The sequence below is a fragment of the Biomphalaria glabrata genome, chromosome 1 (genome assembly GCF_947242115.1).
Source record: "Biomphalaria glabrata chromosome 1, xgBioGlab47.1, whole genome shotgun sequence".
NCBI lineage: Eukaryota > Metazoa > Mollusca > Gastropoda > Planorbidae > Biomphalaria > Biomphalaria glabrata.
The window spans coordinates 83,547,026-83,565,515 of NC_074711.1; the positions used below are offsets into that span (position 1 = coordinate 83,547,026).

Genomic DNA, 18,490 nt, shown 5'->3' on the forward strand with positions numbered 1-18,490 from the left:
TCATACAGATGAATCCAGATAATTGGAGCTAGCGTTTATTCGGGCGGATCCCTTAGTACCAAAACAAATTCTAGCCAAATCTGGTTAATCGAACTGTTCAGTTATTGGAACCAAAATGATCCCATCCCGACGTAGTCTGATTAACCAGATTCAACACATTTTTCCAACTATTGGACTGGATATATTGTAAGTGTGCATGTTTATTTGTTTTGGATTTCATACCAGCATACTGCATTTTAAATAATATTTTCATTCAGTATTATCTTAAAATTGTTTGGATTAAGCGTACAATATTTTCTCACAAGTTTAAAGGCTTAGTTATCCATAAACATACGTTTTTGACATGTACATAAAAGGTTTCAGCTTTGAATGGAGCTTTAGATATGGTGTACTTGGCACAATGACTTAATGGATAAGTTAAAGATACTAAGCCATGTTGGTTCTATTCAGTTCAATATCTAAGCCTTAATAACACACAATTCTTAAACATGCAAATAAAAAGTTGGAATGGAGGAAAAAGATAAGGTTAAAATAGTAAGTAAAACAAAAAAACAGAATATGTTTTTTGTTTTGTAAAATCAAAAAGTGCATAGAGTGTTTAATGCATAATAAAATCTCTCTATAAAATGTGCTACATTGTGGGTAGAATGCATCAAAATCTCTGAAGCCCAGGCCTAAAAAAAATGAGAACTAAGCTTGCCCCCAGTCTGTTTAAAACTGAAGTTTTTCTATTGAACAGCTTTGAGACTATAATAAAAGAGAGAAGGAGAACTAAAGTGCTCATCAAGCCATGATCAAAGTCTGATCAGACACACAACATGGTAACAACCTCTTTGTCCACTACCCTTTTTATTCAACTCATTAAAAACATATTTTATACACTCTACAGTACTGGCCAAGGAAACTGAATCATGTATAGCTAAACGCGTTGAAAGCTGTTAAAAACTACCTCCCCTCCGATTGCTTTATATAAGCTTTAAAAAAAACAACAACTCCACGTGTAAAATGTACCATTTCCATAAACATTAATGTAGTCAAAGGATTTCAAGAGAAATCTATTAATAAATACAAGAAAGCTCATAGCACACAAAGCTTCTGTGCATTGACTAAGTATCAACATGAAAGGAATAGTTATGTGTGAAAGGTTAGCGGTTGGTTCACGTTTCCTCTTCCACAGTAAGTTTCACAATAACTTTGATAATAAGTGTAACAAGCTTTTACATAAACAAACATGTATTGGTACATTCCACTAAAACATCTTCAAATCATTTCTCTGTGAGCTTTAAGGCAGCAAGGCCAAGCAGTGAGTAACACCACAGATATGACCTCACCTCCCCCCTCATACCACTACAATACCAAACTATAACAGCTTCATGTCCATCCCCCTTTAGTTCAAGTAACTAACCACTAAGATACCTAAGTGCACCCACACATCTCTCTCTCTCTCTCTAGATCTTGATACTACAGTCTTTGAAAGAGACAGGCTTGTATTCAACTAAGTGAAAACCTTTTTTATTAATTTGTTTTATAATTCTAAGACCTGGAATAGAGGTTGGAAGGCAAAGAGGGTATTGAGGGGGGGGGGGGGGAGGTGATACAAACGCCAAGTATTTCCCTACTTCGATCTAGATCTATAGCGAAGACCGGGGACATAAATCTTGCGGTGTTTACATATGAAACTGGAATGGCCGCGTCTATAGATCTGAGATAGTTTGATCAGGATCTATTGACTGATCACAGGTAAGAGGCGGGGGGTGAAGGAGGGCACCGATAAGTGAACATTCACTTGTCTCAGTATCGAAACACTGGGCGGGAGCTGATCTGGTTGGGGTGGGAGCTATCGATATGGGGGGGAGGGGGAGGGGGAAATTAAATAAAAGTGGGTCGCACTTCACTCGATCTGAGGGGGGGGGGGATGGTAACGTGGTTATTAATGCCTTTGTATTTCTACACTTTCTGCGTTCGCATTTTTTTGTTGGTTGTGTTCAATGTTCCGCGCTCTGTAGGCCCTACCCAACATAATACACTACCAGTTGGTTCAAGTCGCGTCTTTTCTTTACACTAATAAAATACATGATGTTATATTTATTGACAATTCTTTTAAGAACAGTTTTAACACTCAACATGTTTCAATAAAATACGCATCACATTGTACATATTTTTTTTTAAGTTTCAAATATGTTGAATGCAAAAAATATTTTTTTATGCTATGGTTTGCTTTTTTGGACTTAAGATAAGTCAATGATTTTTATTTTTTGTTCCAGCTTCTGAAAGAACATAGTCAAGTATTACTATCGAAAAACTAAGAGGAATAACTATATCCCAAGCCAAAATACAAGACGTGAGTCAAATAAGATGTTAACACTTTGGCTGTCCACTACGAAAACAAACTAATATTAAAGTTTAATTATATACAGAACCCATATTTTGTATTGTTATTTTTCTAATTTCATATTTCCCACCACTCCCTATGTCCTTTTTTTTTTGTTTTAGCGGCCCCCGTAAAGGTTTCAACACTGGCTATTAGTTTTGTGTGGTCTGTCCGTCTGTCACGTTTCGACCGCAAAAACTAGAAAAGCGAAAAGTTACTGAAAACGGTTTTAACCTATGTTATGGCTTCAAAAGTTGCTGTGCAATGGTTACTTTCTATCTCATGAAATCAAATCGTTTTTATTTTTCCCGTTAATTCTTAGTTCTTGAACGATGTATCTGTCTCTATGGCTAAACAGTGTCAAAGTAATGACCACCAAAACCAGCATTTCGTTGCGTACTCAATTGTACAAGGATAGCGTATGTGTGCTACTAAGTTATAGACCAAATAGAACCATGGACAAAGGAGTGAATTAGTTGATTGTATCCCTCGCACCTTTTAAAGTTAGGCCTAATATATCGCTGGGTACGAAACATGTCAATACTTGTTCACGCAGTCAAGTCAAAAGAGTGTACGCCGGCAGTTACCTACGGTTGCACATGCCTAAAGTATCAACGCTTTGGGTCCACCCGTGCAATAGACACTATTACCTTCTGCTGGGCCATCTCAACGATGAGGCCATCTGGAATCCAACTTATGCACAGCCCTAGCTTTCCGTTCTGTCCGATCACTTTCATACGGCCATCTTCCATGTCACAATCACCGAAAGCCTCCAGCAAAACTTAAGGCAGAACACATTCCCACATCGTGTCTCTTACTAAATGTGCTCTTACAATGAGTCACCAAACTCAATCGGCTGGATAGGATCTCTTCATTACCTTATCATCACACAATTTTGATATAGAAAAAAATATATCCTGTAGAACTTTTTTTCAGTCCAATCAAAATATAAACAATTTCACGAATCTTCCATTTCACTAATCAAAGGTTTGTATCAACAGTTAGAAAATGTTCCAAACTGGACAAGATGAACACACAAGTTTGACAGTCAACTCAATTACCACTTCAACCGGCGACAACAAACACACACATACACTGCGCGCGTGCGTTGGTGAAACAAGTTTTATTGAGAGTTGATGACGTAATCGCAATTATTTCTCGACCAAAAAAAAAAACACTGTTTCACCATCATCATAATGTCAATGCGTGAACATTTAATTCAGGCACTGGACGTCAAAGATAGTTCACAGCTGGACGTATCGATTCTTATTCTGCAAATAATCAGAGTTTAAACGAACTCTTGTGTTAAATAGTCGACTATGTATATGTAGAAGAAACAAGATTCAGGCACCAACAAAAGATACACAGACTCCAAAAACATTTGAACACAAAAACTTGGCACCAAGTGAATGTCTACATGAACATATCCAAGCCATCAGTCGCCTTGAACAGTGATACAATTCCTGACTAGAAACTTAGGCACTAAAACATTGTCGTGGCAGTGACAGTAGGCGGAACAATGCCAGCGAAAAGTTCAGTGAATGGACAGTACCTACCTCTAGGTAGGTAAGACAACAATGTTTACACGAGCTCTATTGTGTGACACTTGAGGGGATACACTCAGGGGGGAGGGGGTACGTTTTCCTGTTTACTTTCAATGCCCCACAAAAAACACCCGAACTCTTGGTGAACCAATTTTTAACCCTTGCCCGTCAATCGATCACAGCTCCTATTGGGTTCGAATACAATTAAAGACGGTTTAAGGAAACGGAAACAAACAACCCTAATGAGTCTACCAATGGTGAGTGGCTACCCAATTATCGACCTTTCTTAACATCACCATAGACTTTTTACCTAAGTATACTCAACTGGTCTAAACTTCAGCAAAGAATCGACCCGATTATGTCCATTTTTTACCAACCGCAACAGAAAAGAAGTTGATCAAATATATAAACTGTTATCAACATGAACATAGAAACTACCCAGCTATAATAACTGCATAAACCTGAAAGAGAATATACCCCAAGTATGCAAACTGTTATCAACCTGAACAGAGAAGTTATCCGATAAGCTTGAAAACGATTAAACAGAATCAAACGTAAGCATCAATAAATATCTGCCCTGTCAAAATGTACTACACTAAGAAACATTTTCACACTCCAGCTCCGAATTTTTGTCGATTTTTTTTTACAAATTCACCTCAAAATCAACCAAAATATTTGATAATGCAATGCGCTTATAATTACACGAGGGCCACTGAACAGAAAAAGAAAGTATAGAACAACTCTCCAGTGATGAAGAACGTCTGTAACCAAACACTGAAGACGGAACTTATTTTTTTTTTTGGGACATCACTTTCAGCCCATGCTTCGTCTCATGTTTTATTTCTAGAATAATTAAACACTTCACCCCGGCCATCGTCAGGCCCGCTGCAAGGGATGGCAAGCAATCATAATGAGTCAAGGTTTAATTAGTGGATCTCCTTGTCCGCATTGATTGCAATGCAATATTTAATTAGATGCCTGCCAGTCTAGGCCAAGGTACTGTTTTGTTTTTGTTCAACATACAGCAACAGCATAAACATACAGTGAAAGCCCATGAACAAGATCACGCTCTTAAGAATGTTCAGAATTGAAACAGTGATTGTATAATATGCAGTGACCCTAACAGTAAACCATTTGGATAATGGTTTGAAAAGAAAAAAGGGAGTTAACTTTTTCATTTCGATGTTCCTTTACCCACTAAATCAGGGGTTCTCAACCTGGGGGTCGATTGACGATTTGCCAGGGGTCGCCTAAGACGATCCAAAATATGGATTGTTATTGACTACTCTTCTATTGCTGCATGTGTGTGTGCGGGGAGGGGGGGTCGCGGCAAAGTGGGGGATTGTAAAAAGGGGTCGCCGAGCAAAAAAGGTTGAGAACCGCTGCACTAAATGAACAAATAGAGATGACAAGTGAAATGTCTGCTATAAGACTGGGACACCAGTGGGGCAGGACAGTCGAAGGAACAGTCCAGAGAAGGACGGACAGAACATATTACGAGTAAGAGTCTCAAGGTGAGCACTATCTTAACTCTTTCTCTCCGTAATTATTTACCATATTCTGGTGGAATCAACGCTGGCAGCGTCTGTTAGGTGAGAAAGAGCTAATACACACCACTGTAGCCAGATCTAGTACACAAGTACAAGCACGTGTTTCAATGTGTCCGTGTATTTTGTTAACATCTTGTGCTAGCGATTGAATCTCTGATTCACAAGATTGATCAACGTGATAGGCAAAACAAGGGTGGTGGGGGGGACGAGTGGAAGGGGGGTAACATTCGATACTTATTTTTTTCAAGCACAGAGCCGCCATTCTGCTGATTTATACATGACAATTAATTACAAACAAACATTAACCTCGCCGGTAACGCCAGGGGGGAGTCGAATGGGGGGGGGGTGAAAGTTATTTGAACAATGTTAGTAATATGATCCGAACAGAAAACAAGACCCCCCCCCCCCAAATCCCTTTTTCATAACGCCGTGTGCCATCAACATTAAAGACTTCTCCAAGTTGTTAATGCCAGCGTCTGCTGAAAGATATTTGTGTGCGACACGGCATGGCCAGTGGTGCTGGGTCATTTAGCACGGGATCCCAGCTCTCACTTTCACCAGTCGGCTTCCCGCATTTCATCGTGAGAGCCCGTGGCTTAATTAAACAAACGCCATACTCGGCCCTCCGGTGGACGCAAACAGCGGTTGCTAACTGGTTGTCAAGGCAAACAAAAAAACATCTAAATCTCAAGAGAAGACAGCACATTATATAAGCAAACTCTCCAGTGTATAAAAACAAGACAATTCACCACTTCATTAATGTAAAGAAAATAAGGAAAGTGTGGTCATAGAGTCGGGATCGAAACAAAAACACGGCAGATACATCAATGTTTTGTTTGTATTCCTTGATGTCAAACTGCTGTAGCTCCAAGTTCATCCCACGTTATTAATAAAACCTGTATAGTGGAATACATACAACTTTAGGATCGAGATAACCGGACGACTTTCTCAGCATATCGGCAATCTAGACTCTGGGCATGGAGAGTTTCATACATGGTGGCCTATAAATAGCAAGCGTATTGGTGTATCCGGTGTACAAAAGAAAAAAAAAACGAAGGAAGTGTCGATAAGTTAAAAACCGATAAGTTATGTTGTTGTTTTTTGTTTTGAGTGAATGTGGAAGTACTTTTTAAAATGTATTTTCAAGACAACCCTCTGACGGATAAACTAGATCTACTCAGTTAACTTTGAATCATAACTACGTCCGTAGGTGATCCAAATTAAGAAGAACTGCTACCAAAACACTCATAACTTCATACAGTGTTAGGTTACGTTAAATTATGATATAAATTCTGATACTTAATTTCTGTATTTTCTTTACAAAAAAATTTGGCCAGCCAAAATGTTTCTTTTCATTTTTTTTTTTTTGGGCCCGCTCTTCAAAAATGTTGCCCATCACTGTCTGGTTTAGTTTATCCCTGGTTTAGATTACCGTGAAAATCTCCAACAGAAAGGCAGATATCTAAACAAGGTAAAAAGTAACACAAAAGTTGCCAAGGTCTTTGCTAAGTTTAGTAAAAGCGGTATTTGCAGTATATAATTATTCTGTAGTTTTATAAAGCTTCTAATATACAGTAGTCAACTGCAAGGTTTTAACATTACTGCAAGCCATGTAAACTTTCAAATTGAAATGATCAATCTGTAACTAAGCAAGGGGGGCATATTCAAGTTGGAATGACCGTACACAATTTAGCATTGGACAGATTCAAATGGGTCGGGTACAACTTCACAAGAATTGTGCCACTATGTATCTCAAGCCTGGGTCTTTCCTTGTCGATTATATGATTACTCTAATAGCGCCTCGTAGTGGTCGAAGATGAAAACTATCTCATTTCTCAAAACTATCTCATTTCTCAAATGATTATTGTATTTAACAAAAAAATAGAGGCAGTTAACAGATCGTTGTATAATCCAAAAAGAGGCTGTTACTAGAAAGTTGTATGAGACTAACAACAGAAAAATTCATAAACCCAATAGAGGCAGTTAAAAGACTGTTACATAAACCAGAGAAAGGCTGTTAAGACTGTTATATAAGCCAGAGAAAGGCTGTTAAGACTGTTATATAAGCCAGAGAGAGGCTGTTAAAAGACTTATATAAACCTAATAGAGGCTGTTAAAAGACATATAAACCACATTGAAGCTTTTAAAAGAATGTTATATAAGCCACAGAGAGAGGCTGTTAAAAGAATGTTATATAAGCCAGAGAGAGGCTGTTAAAAGACTGTTATATAAGCCACAGAGAGAGGCTGTTAAAAGACTGTTATATAAGCCACAGAGAGAGGCTGTTAAAAGACTGTTATATAAGCCACAGAGAGAGGCTGTTAAAAGACTGTTATATAAGCCAGAGAGAGGCTGTTAAAAGACTGTTATATAAGCCAGAGAGAGGCTGTTAAAAGACTGTTATATAAGCCACAGAGAGAGGCTGTTAAAAGACTGTTATATAAGCCAGAGAGAGGCTGTTAAAAGACTGTTATATAAGCCACAGAGAGAGGCTGTTAAAAGACTGTTATATAAGCCAGAGAGAGGCTGTTAAAAGACTGTTATATAAGCCAGAGAGAGGCTGTTAAAAGACTGTTATATAAGCCAGAGAGAGGCTGTTAAAAGACTGTTATATAAGCCAGAGAGAGGCTGTTAAAAGACTGTTATATAAGCCAGAGAGAGGCTGTTAAAAGACTGTTATATAAGCCAGAGAGAGGCTGTTAAGACTGTTATATAAGCCACAGAGAGGCTGTTAAGACTGTTATATAAGCCACAGAGAAGGCTGTTAAAAGACATAAACCAAATAGATGCTGTTAAAAGACCGCTGTCTAAGCCAAAGATAGGCTTTTAAGCTAATGATAGAGTGCCGAGTTAGACTATATTAATGTGCATGACAACGTCAACAAGAAAATTAATGTCCCATTATATATTGATTAATGAACTCTAACTGGTATATCGGTATTTGATCTTGGCCAGTGTGGTACTACCAGAAACAGGTGAGCTAATCAATCGCCCCGTGGCCGTCACGCGCATGCCAGCCAAGGGGAGATCAGCCAGCACAGACTGGCATGGCGGGCAGATCAAGAGACGGTAAGATGCTGGTACACGGAGAGTCGGATAGCATTTAATACAGGAGTAATCGAACTCCAATGATATCGATTGTCCTAGAGAGATGTCTGATATTTTAATTGTGCAAGCATGCTTTCAATGCTTAGCGTTAGTGAAATACAAAGAAAAATGATTGTGTAGAGTCATATCTAGGCCTATGTAGCTCCTCCTTCGTGGTCCAAGATGAGCACTATTCCCTATGAACTCCAAGAATCATATCAACATCTTATCGACACCCTCTAAAATAAAACTAAACAACAGGAAGTCAAAACTGAATCAAAGAGATGTTGCAGATACTAAGAACTTAGAACGGTTACGGATGCTTACAATAGAATCAGAATGAAAGAGAAGAGAACACACACACACACAGACGATCGTGTTGCTGAAATGAACTCTCTAAAGACATAGATACATAGACACGCCCCCACTAGTGTTTGTTGTCTGTTTTATGTGTGTCGGGGGGTTCCTTCAGAATGGACCTCATTCACCAATCGTAAACAAACAACATTTAGCCACGTCTCTATCTCTTCTATACAAATTACGATCTAATTTTTTAATACACAATGGCTATCACGTGACAGTTTTTTCCCCCGTTGTTTTATCAATATTATCACGTGACTAAATGTTGTTTGTTTACGATTGGTGAATGAGGTCCATTGAAGATTATTACATCCTTGCCCATACCTCCCTTAGGACGGAAAAAAAGAGGGGGGGGGCGATGGGAAGGGTTCTAATCCGGGACCATCGAGACGACAGCCCAGAGCGCTTACCACAACGTCAAAATGGTGGGCAATACCATATAATAATCATGATTAGGCTTGTCTGTCATTAAATATTAGTTTACAGTGATCCTAGAAGACAGTTAAACTGAACATTTAAAAGACCCAGCATGCAAAAACAGTTTGCCACGAGACGGCACCGCGCCCACTCCATCAAAGATCTCGTCTATTGATTTACTAATACGTGTAAATGTAGATCTATAATAAATTCTATTAAACTCTAACCTAAGGTCAAGGTGGACATACCTGGAGCATGTGTGGGCCGTAGAATCAACACACAGTTTGTAAAGAAAGAGTTGAACCTAATTCCGAGTAGTCAGACATTACGCTGAATGAACTCAACTAGGACACTCGGTGGCACTGTTAATCAATACATACTTTGACAGCAGTCGTGTCGTCTGCTTGTCTCAGACGTGGGATTTCTAATCCACAACGTTGCTACAGTTTATCAGCAGTTGTTTTTTTTTTTTTTTTGAAACGCCAAAGCCTGAGCATAAATACTGATTAAGAATTGTTACAGATTATAGAGCAGAATGTAACGGAAGCAGGCGATAGTAAAATACTTCACCGGGTCTTTGACGTTTTGTGAGCTAATCAAGGCAGAGGTAAAGCGTAATTTCCCTTGCAGTGAAGCAACCTCTTTGTTGACATTTTATCAGAATACACCAAGTCCGGCGTTTTACGAGAACTCCATGTCGACGACACAGCACATCTACACACAACACGCCAGTTACGGTGAAACATGAATTGACTTGCCCCCGCGTGTAAGGTCAAGTGTGCTACAGGCGCACATTGTCACAGTGGCACTGGCATGTCACACACACACAGACTGCTCTATATAAGCTTCATTCACGACTTCACGACATAAAAAACGCGAGGCACACACACACACACACGTAGTTGATTAAAAATAGAACAGTCTAACACTTGTTTGATAGGCCGGTGCGGCCTTCGGCTTCTTTGCTACATCTATGTTCTTTTAGCCATCAGGCTGGATCTTACACACATATCAAGAGAATTGTTAATGTAACTAGATGTACATCTACTTGTGGATGGGTAGAATGTTTCTAAAGTCCGAGATAGACACACGAGATGGAACGAACGGAAACACAGTAAACTATATACATAAACAAACAAACAAAAAATAAAAAAAGAAGAAGATGGGTTTCCTTGAGTTATAATTAACATAAAAATATAGGTCATCTTTTTTTTTTTCAAAACTTGAAAAAAAAAAAAAAGGGGGGGGGGGTAGGTGGAGTTAGAACTCTGGTTTACATTCAGAAAAGACATGTGACAACAGGACTGGCCTAATCATGGACTGACCACTCAGGTATAGCGGGGCCGGGTGGGGGGGGGGGGCGGACAAAGCGCGGGAAGCTGTGCTACGTTGCGGCGCACAATTCCAGAAACTTGTTTCTATGTGCCACACCTAACATCGAGTTCTCTCCCCCCCCCCCCTGAACTCCAGCGTGAGCATTGACTGACTCACGAGAAGGCTTGCTATCTCGACGCCTGAACAATTTTAGCGGCGGGAAGAGGAAAAATTCAACATATTCTATTAACACTGGAAACAGTTGCTTTTAACTGAGTGAATTTCAATTGAAATGAAAACCAGAACAGGAAAAAACAAACAAGTCTTAGCATAATACTATATACTTGGCGACGGCTAAGTCTCATACTAATACTGCTCTCGTTTATAGAATTATAGACCTATAAAATTGAACAATATTAATCCATCACGTAGGCCTATCTTATCACTCTTTCCTCAAACACTAAAAAAAAAAAAATGGGGTGGGGGGGGTGAGTACCGGTCTGAATATTTATTTAGAGGATGGTCCAAGAGTTGGTTGGCAGTGTATGGAATAGGGTGATGCACAGGTTATATTATAACAATGTATGTTCATATTAACTGTTAATGCTATAAATGTTATTATTTGCGGATCAAGCAGTGGCGTAGCAAGAAATTTTGGGGGCCCGGGGGAGATAATTTACTAATTAATATACAAGTCTAATGTGTGGAATGCATGTAACATGGTCACTAATTTACATAACAACGTGAATAGCAATATAACATGTCATTGCCTTCATATCTAATGTAAAAAAATATATTAGACACTCATTAGGGGGCCCACCTCAAGAGGGGGCTAGGGGGGGATTTTCAAATTTGGGCCCCACCGGCTCCATCCTATCTACGCCACTGTGTCCACACAGACACGACTATGTAGACTGTAAATAAGTTAAGAAGCTGGCATTACATTTCTTATTATAATTCTTATCCTTAGCATAAAACTAATTGAGACAATGTCATCTACAAACGACACACACGTGACTTTAATTAGTGAGATACTTTAGGAGGAAAGTGTTCCGATAACACTCAATGTTTTCATTATTCATGCCTTCAATTACTCTAGCAATGGACACTGTTTTGATGAAGAACACACAGCACAGACGGAGACGAGAAGGGGGTCTTTAGATGTCCCTAATAGAGAGAGAATCATTAGCAATCAGCGCACAACCTATTTCAATCAAAACCTATATTCGCGATACCTCTATGGTCTATATAGCCATAACTGAGTGGGGCTGCTATACCTCTATGGTCTATATTACCATAACTGAGAAGGCCTGCTATACCTCTATGGTCTATATAACCATAACTGAGTGGGGTTGTTTAATGATATACCTCTTTGGTCTATTAAATCATAACTGAGTGGGGCTGCTATACCTCTATGGTCTACATAACTATAAGTGAGAAGGGCTGCTATACCTCTATGGTCTATATAACCATAACTGAGTGGGGCTGTTTAATGATATACCTCTTTGGTCTATATAACCATAACTGAGTGAGGCTGCTATACCTCTATGGTCTACATAACTATAACTGAGAAGGGCTGCTATACCTTTATGGTCTACATAACTATAACTGAGAAGGGCTGCTATACCTTTATGGTCTATATAATCATAACTGAGAAGGGCTGCTATACCTCTATGGTCTATATAACCATAACTGAGTGGGGCTGCTATACCTCTATGGTCAACATAACCATAACTAACCATAACATGAGATTATCAGCTCGATAGAGAATTCAATGTAGAGAAATATAATGACTGGAAACACTTCTATTGCCATATGCAATGTTTTCTATGACACCCACAATAACAAAACGTTCATAATTCAATTTCTTAAAAAAATTAACACAAACACACACAAGACCAACTACATCTTTTCAATGGACCAACACACACAATCCCTTCTAAACGTTAAAGGATCATAAACCCACCTGCAACCAGCAAATATAGCGTCTCCCCGCGATAACAACTTCTGCACATTAAAAATCTAGATCTAAGTCTTTTTTTTCCCCCCTTTCTGAAAGGTCTAATGTTGACAGGGAGGTAAGATAGAGGCCAAAGGCCGAAACAAAAGGTAGGGGAGGGGAGGGGAGGCAGTCACGTGGTACTGTTAACCCTAACTAAGCCACAGAAAACTGGATGCGAGAATCAAGTGATGACAATACAGTGATCATACAGTGCACTGACGGGAGGAAATTAATATATCATTGGGCAATGTAACAAAAGCGCGGGGGTGGGGGGTCAGATGGAGAGCAAGATAATTACACAGAGAGAACAAGGCTAACTGCTCAAGGCTAAATCTAAGCTCATCTTTACCATTACTTCAAGCAAACCCCCCATAAAGACCACACTTTCAGTAGAGATGCAATTCGACCATTACCTCAAGCACAGACACATAAACCACACTTTCAGTAGAGATGCAATTCGACCATTACCTCAAGCACACCCACAAAGACCACACTTTTAGCAGAGATGCAATTTGATAAATGTGAAAGACTATAAGGTCATATGCCTCATTTTATGTATTTTTTCCCCCCGTTGGGTGTTTAGTGTCGACTGTGTTACAGACAGGACAACTCTACACAGGGTGGACAAAAAAAACAACAAAATGTAGTCACTGTTTTCCACTTAGTGACTGGTAAATATATAATGGTATTATTTTCGCCTTCATTTTTGTATAGGCAGATCATTTGTGGGGGGGGGGGGGTCATAGAGGTGCGGGGATAAAATTGGTGAGCTTTTTTACGTTTAAGTACTTGCAGTGCGAATACCGCGTCCACGCGATTTTATAAATAGCCTTCGGATAGCAGTCGAGCACGCGTTTCAATAAATAGCCTTCTGCCAGAGATCACAGTTTACTGCAAAATAACGCATAACTATAATGATTCTAAATTCCACTGCAGACGTGGACGGAGAGTTTAGAATCTAAATCGACCACCGGCGGCTAATAGTTATGTCTGCGCTGAATGTGGCAAAATATGTAGTTTGCAGCTGGGACTGCGCAGTCACGTGAAATACTGTACTCCTTATTTAGCTTAGGACTCGAAGACCAGCCTTATTAAAATAATTGTTGACGTCACGTGTAAATAGATAACAACACAAATACACAAGCACTTCAAAAGAAATCAAAGCATCGATCAAATAGAAGACGATGTCCCTTCAACACAAGTCTAGCCTTGAATTATTATTTTTTCACTCCCCCTTCGACACTAGACATTGAAATTATACAAGTGCGCATATGGACACAAATAATGTCGGGAAGGTAAAGAGATTATTCAAGACAAACTCATTCAAACATATCACCACCTTACAGATAACTGACATCTATAGAATGACAATGTAATAGCTGAGCTCTCGTCCCGAACTAGAGAAACACAGATGAGTGCTATGGACAACAAAGTGGGAGACACGAAGACGAGACTTGTTTGTAATTGGCGGCTCTAATCTGACATGGAAACCAATGCGGGCACAGTATTTGTCCAATCAAAGTTGCCCAGAGATCAGTTGGCCACATGCAAGAGCCAAGAGATTACATGTGTTTACACCACGTGACCAAATGAACCAAACATAAAGGTTTTGAATCTTAAAACATGAATTCAAAGATAGGACTTTGTTATTGCAAAGGTCTGTGAGTAATATACAGTAAAAAGAAGATTCTGCATTAATTGAGCTAAGCTAGCTAAAAGAACTGGCCTAACATAATGTGCATAAAAAAAAAGAACTGGCTGTTACATATTTAGCATCTCGATAGAAACTTGTTATTGAAGTCCAGGTGAAGATTCCTAAATTTCAGTCGATTAGAATTTAAGATGGGTAAATGGTGGGAAAATAAATATCAAGCAAATGGCTATTAGTTTTTAAAAAATATAAATATGAACACATTTAATACATAGAAAGCTGAACATACATATATGAAACGTAGTACAGCCTATAGTTTTACATTTCGGCAGAAAACAATTCTAAGGGAGCCAACAAACTATTCCCCAGTAACAGCGGAGTTGAGTACCTTACATGATTTTAGAAACATCTGTGATGTCGCCTACTACCTTCAATAGTATGGGCATTGGCATTTAAACAATAACTAATGAAGCCAAATCGAGACCCTTAATATTATCGACCAGAATACATTCTAATAAAGAAAAAATAAAACCCAGGACGGAGCTATTTGAATCCAGAATATCAAAAGATGTTTACAGTTGAAATGAACTTCAAAACAGACACTGAGTCCTAATATCAAGTCATGAATATCAAAGATACAAAATGTGTCCTATGGATGTACCGTAAATAGTGAACAAAAAGGATTAAAATGGTATTGATTTTCTATACTTAAGATTTGGTCAGAGTAAGCAGATTCGACTATTTATATAAAAGATAAAGTTAGAGTAGACTATAAGGCTGGGGAGGGGGGGAAGCAAATAATAAAATCTACCTCCACTGGCAATAATTACACAAATAGCACAGATCTGTAGGAATGCACAGACTACAACAACACTACTTAGAAAAGATCAACATAAAGCCTACTATACACCTAAGAAATAGAAGTCAAAGCAAAATGTTAGAGCTGCACACTAAATGTGTAAATAGTGTTAGTGTTTTTGCTAACAAATAAATTAATTGTACAACTTTTTACAAAGATTTTAAAATTTTTATTCTGAATTTCTTTTTTTTTTTTTGGTTTATCAAAACATAATATCAAAATGTTTACAGACACAAAGAAATGTTTTGTGGTTATAGTAATCTTATTTTCCAAACAAATTTGGTATTAAAATTCTCTTATTAACAGAATTTCCATTTTTATACTAGACATGCATAAAAATTTGAATTAAAAAAAACCTAGACAATGTGTTTTAACACCCCCGTATATACATATCACAACAGTATCTTCTGTTCTAAATAAAAGAATTAAAAAAAAAAAAAAAAATGGAAATGTATCTCTCAATCACAACATTCATTAAAGCATATTTGTCAACACTGTGCTCATAACTAGATCCTCTTTGGACTACTGAACCAGCAGTTTTAGAATATTTAAAATTATATGTATGTATGTGTTATAAACATTGCAGTATATATAATGGACCTTTATAAATAAATATTTGTTCATTAAAAATAGATTATTTATAAAGAACATGTGTCGAGTTTGACATTAAGCTAAGTACATTAAAATATGTAAAGTTAATAAATCAACAAATAAAATGTCAACCATTGAGAAGAATGAACTGAATCATGCACTGTGTCAACATGAAAGCATGCAAACAATAGAAAACAACAATAAATGAAATAAACTTAAAGGGGAAGGAAATGATCTTCCAATATTTCCAAAATAAGCACTGGGGAAAACAAAACAAAACAAAACAAAACAACGTCCCCCAACCCCCAAATGTCATATAGTACATGAAAACTAACATAGGTCATGGTTAAAATAGATTAAAAAATGAAAGCATTGGGTAATTCAGAGAGGTTATGTTATAGACTGGTCAAACGTTTTCTCTTCAACTAAAAGCTGCCTAGAAAAAATGCCTTAATGCCACTTCATTTTGGATTGGACGGATGGCAAGTGATTAGTGAAGTTTATAGTGGAGATGTTCTTATATAAAGTGAGATAAGAAAATGTTTTTAAGATAGTGGAGATTTTTTTTAGATGAATCAAGACAAATTTTTTTTTAAAATGTTTTTTAAGAATTTGAACTATTGTCTTGATTGCTTTTATCTGTTTTTGCTGCCTGAAGTTCATATTCCTTCAACAGCTTGGATCTCAAAACTTCTATAGCTTTAATATGTTGGCGGTTAGTATCACTCTCATCAAATTTAGTTTTACTTGCTGAGGGAGGGGGATTTAGGTTACCTTTGGTTTGGCCTGTCATAGATGTTTTTACAAGGGGATTTATTTCTGTTGGCGCATGACTCATATCAAATAACTTAATGTCATGATCTTTGATTTCTTGCAGAAGCCGATTTTTATCCTCCCTGAGCATTGCCTCCCTGTCATGGAGTCGAAGCTCAATATCTGAAATGTGCTCTTCCATCATGCGTTTCTGCTTCATCAATTGTATTTCAGTGAGATCTTTCAGAAGGCACATTTGCTCCAGGTGGCGTCTCTCAGCCTCACAATGCTGAAGTTCTATCTGACGTAATGTTAACATTTTATACAAATGATCTAGCTCCTCTATCTTCACCATCAATTCCTCTTGTACTTGAATGACGGAATCAGATTTTTGGGCTTCCACAAACTCTTTGGAGATATAGGGCTGCTTGCCTGATTCTTTGTCTTCCAACTGTTGAATAAGATCACTTCTCTGCTTCTGTAAAGCCGTCAGATGATGGCTGAACGTTCTTTGCCACTCTATGACATCCTGGTCCTTTTGTTGCAGCTGAAACTTGAGATGCACTGTCATGGCTTCTTGTTTTCTCAGTCTAGATCGGAGTGAAGAGTTCTCCTCTTCTAACATACTTATTTGTTCCATGCAGATAGAAAACTTGTGCTTTGTGATCTCATCCTCATCTGTTGGGTGCACAGTCTCAGCTCTAGTTTGACTGACATGAAGCTCCTTAAGCTCCAACTGCTGATCAGAAGGCGCTTTGCTCATCACTTTCTCTTTTCCCAGCTGGTCTTTGAGCAATGCTTTCTGAAACAAAGCATTCTCTTTAAAATAGATTGCTTTGGTATCAACAAGGTCTTTCCTCAACAGATTCAATTCATCAGCAAGAGTTTGATCATCTAATGCTATAAGAGATTCATTGGTGTCAAGTAATTTATCGGATGACAAGTTAAACACTTCACTATCTGTGTCTTCTGAGACAAAGCCTGAAAGACATGAACTGCCATTGTTCTCTTTGTTTAAAGCAATGTCTTGTATATCTGACACACTCTCTACTGTTGATGGCTGTGAGACTTCTAGAGCTGTTTGTTCCAAAATTTCATCATAAATGCTTTTAACTTCTATTTTTGTCTCTCTATTACTGTAATTATCTAAACCAATAGCTGGCTGATGAGAATCTAAAGGTATATTACTGTTTAGGCTAACATTATCTTCAGTCTTACTTAAAGATGGGTCAATGCTTTCATTTTTTAATGCCCCATTATTACCTAATGGATCCCCCAACAAAAGATTTAATTCACATAAAGCCATGTCTACGCCTTGATTAACAACCCACTGGTACAACTTGTGGAATTTGTGTCTCACCTCTTGGCAATCCTGCCGTGCACAGCGGCCATCAAACACTTCCCAGATGCTTGCTGGTTCTTGCTCAAAAGCCCCCGTCTCGGTGCTGGTCAGTTCCCACTCCAAGGGCAAGTCTTGGCCAGACTGATGAGAGATTTCTTCAAGCTCCTCTAAGAAACTTTCCCTGACGGAGCTACTGTCACTGCCCTCACTTTTTGAGCTTTCCGCTTCATCCACAGATTGTTTGACCAATGTTCCGTCCTCATAGCTCACAGGAGGTGATATGGCACATGGGGTAGGCACAGTGGCCAAGGAATGTACATCACCTGGAGTCATAACTGTCTGAAGCTCTTGAAGCACACGATCATGAAGCTCACGGGACCGAGACACTTCCAAGGAATGTGAATCTCGTGTGGTTAGCATTGTCTGAAGCTCATGCTGTACCCGATCACGGAGACCACGAGCCCTGGACATTTCAATTTGCCGCAACAAATCATCACGTACTTCAGCTAGCTCCTAGTAAAAACAAAAAGAACCCAAAGATGCTTTAAGGAAACAAATCTTTACAGTTTGGTTCTATGAAAATCAAAGTCAACAGAAACTTTAACTCAGAATGATTTTATACTTAAGATAATTGTGACATTTATATTCA

At 38.4% G+C, this 18,490-nt stretch overlaps 1 protein-coding gene across 8 annotated transcripts in view; it reads right to left on the reverse strand.

Annotated features, from left to right (window-relative positions):
* The window catches only part of LOC106054580 (A-kinase anchor protein 9-like), an 82,879-nt gene that overhangs the window by 41,456 nt on the left and 22,933 nt on the right, over positions 1–18,490 (reverse strand). For 7 of the 8 annotated variants that reach the window (XM_056018209.1, XM_056018210.1, XM_056018211.1 and 4 more), the window contains one exon: positions 17,860–18,354. The exons of the other annotated variant lie outside the window; for it this stretch is intronic. In XM_056018209.1, the coding sequence (XP_055874184.1) occupies positions 17,860–18,354 (495 nt within the window). The remainder of the gene's footprint in view (positions 1–17,859; positions 18,355–18,490) is intronic. 8 annotated transcript variants of the gene reach the window in all.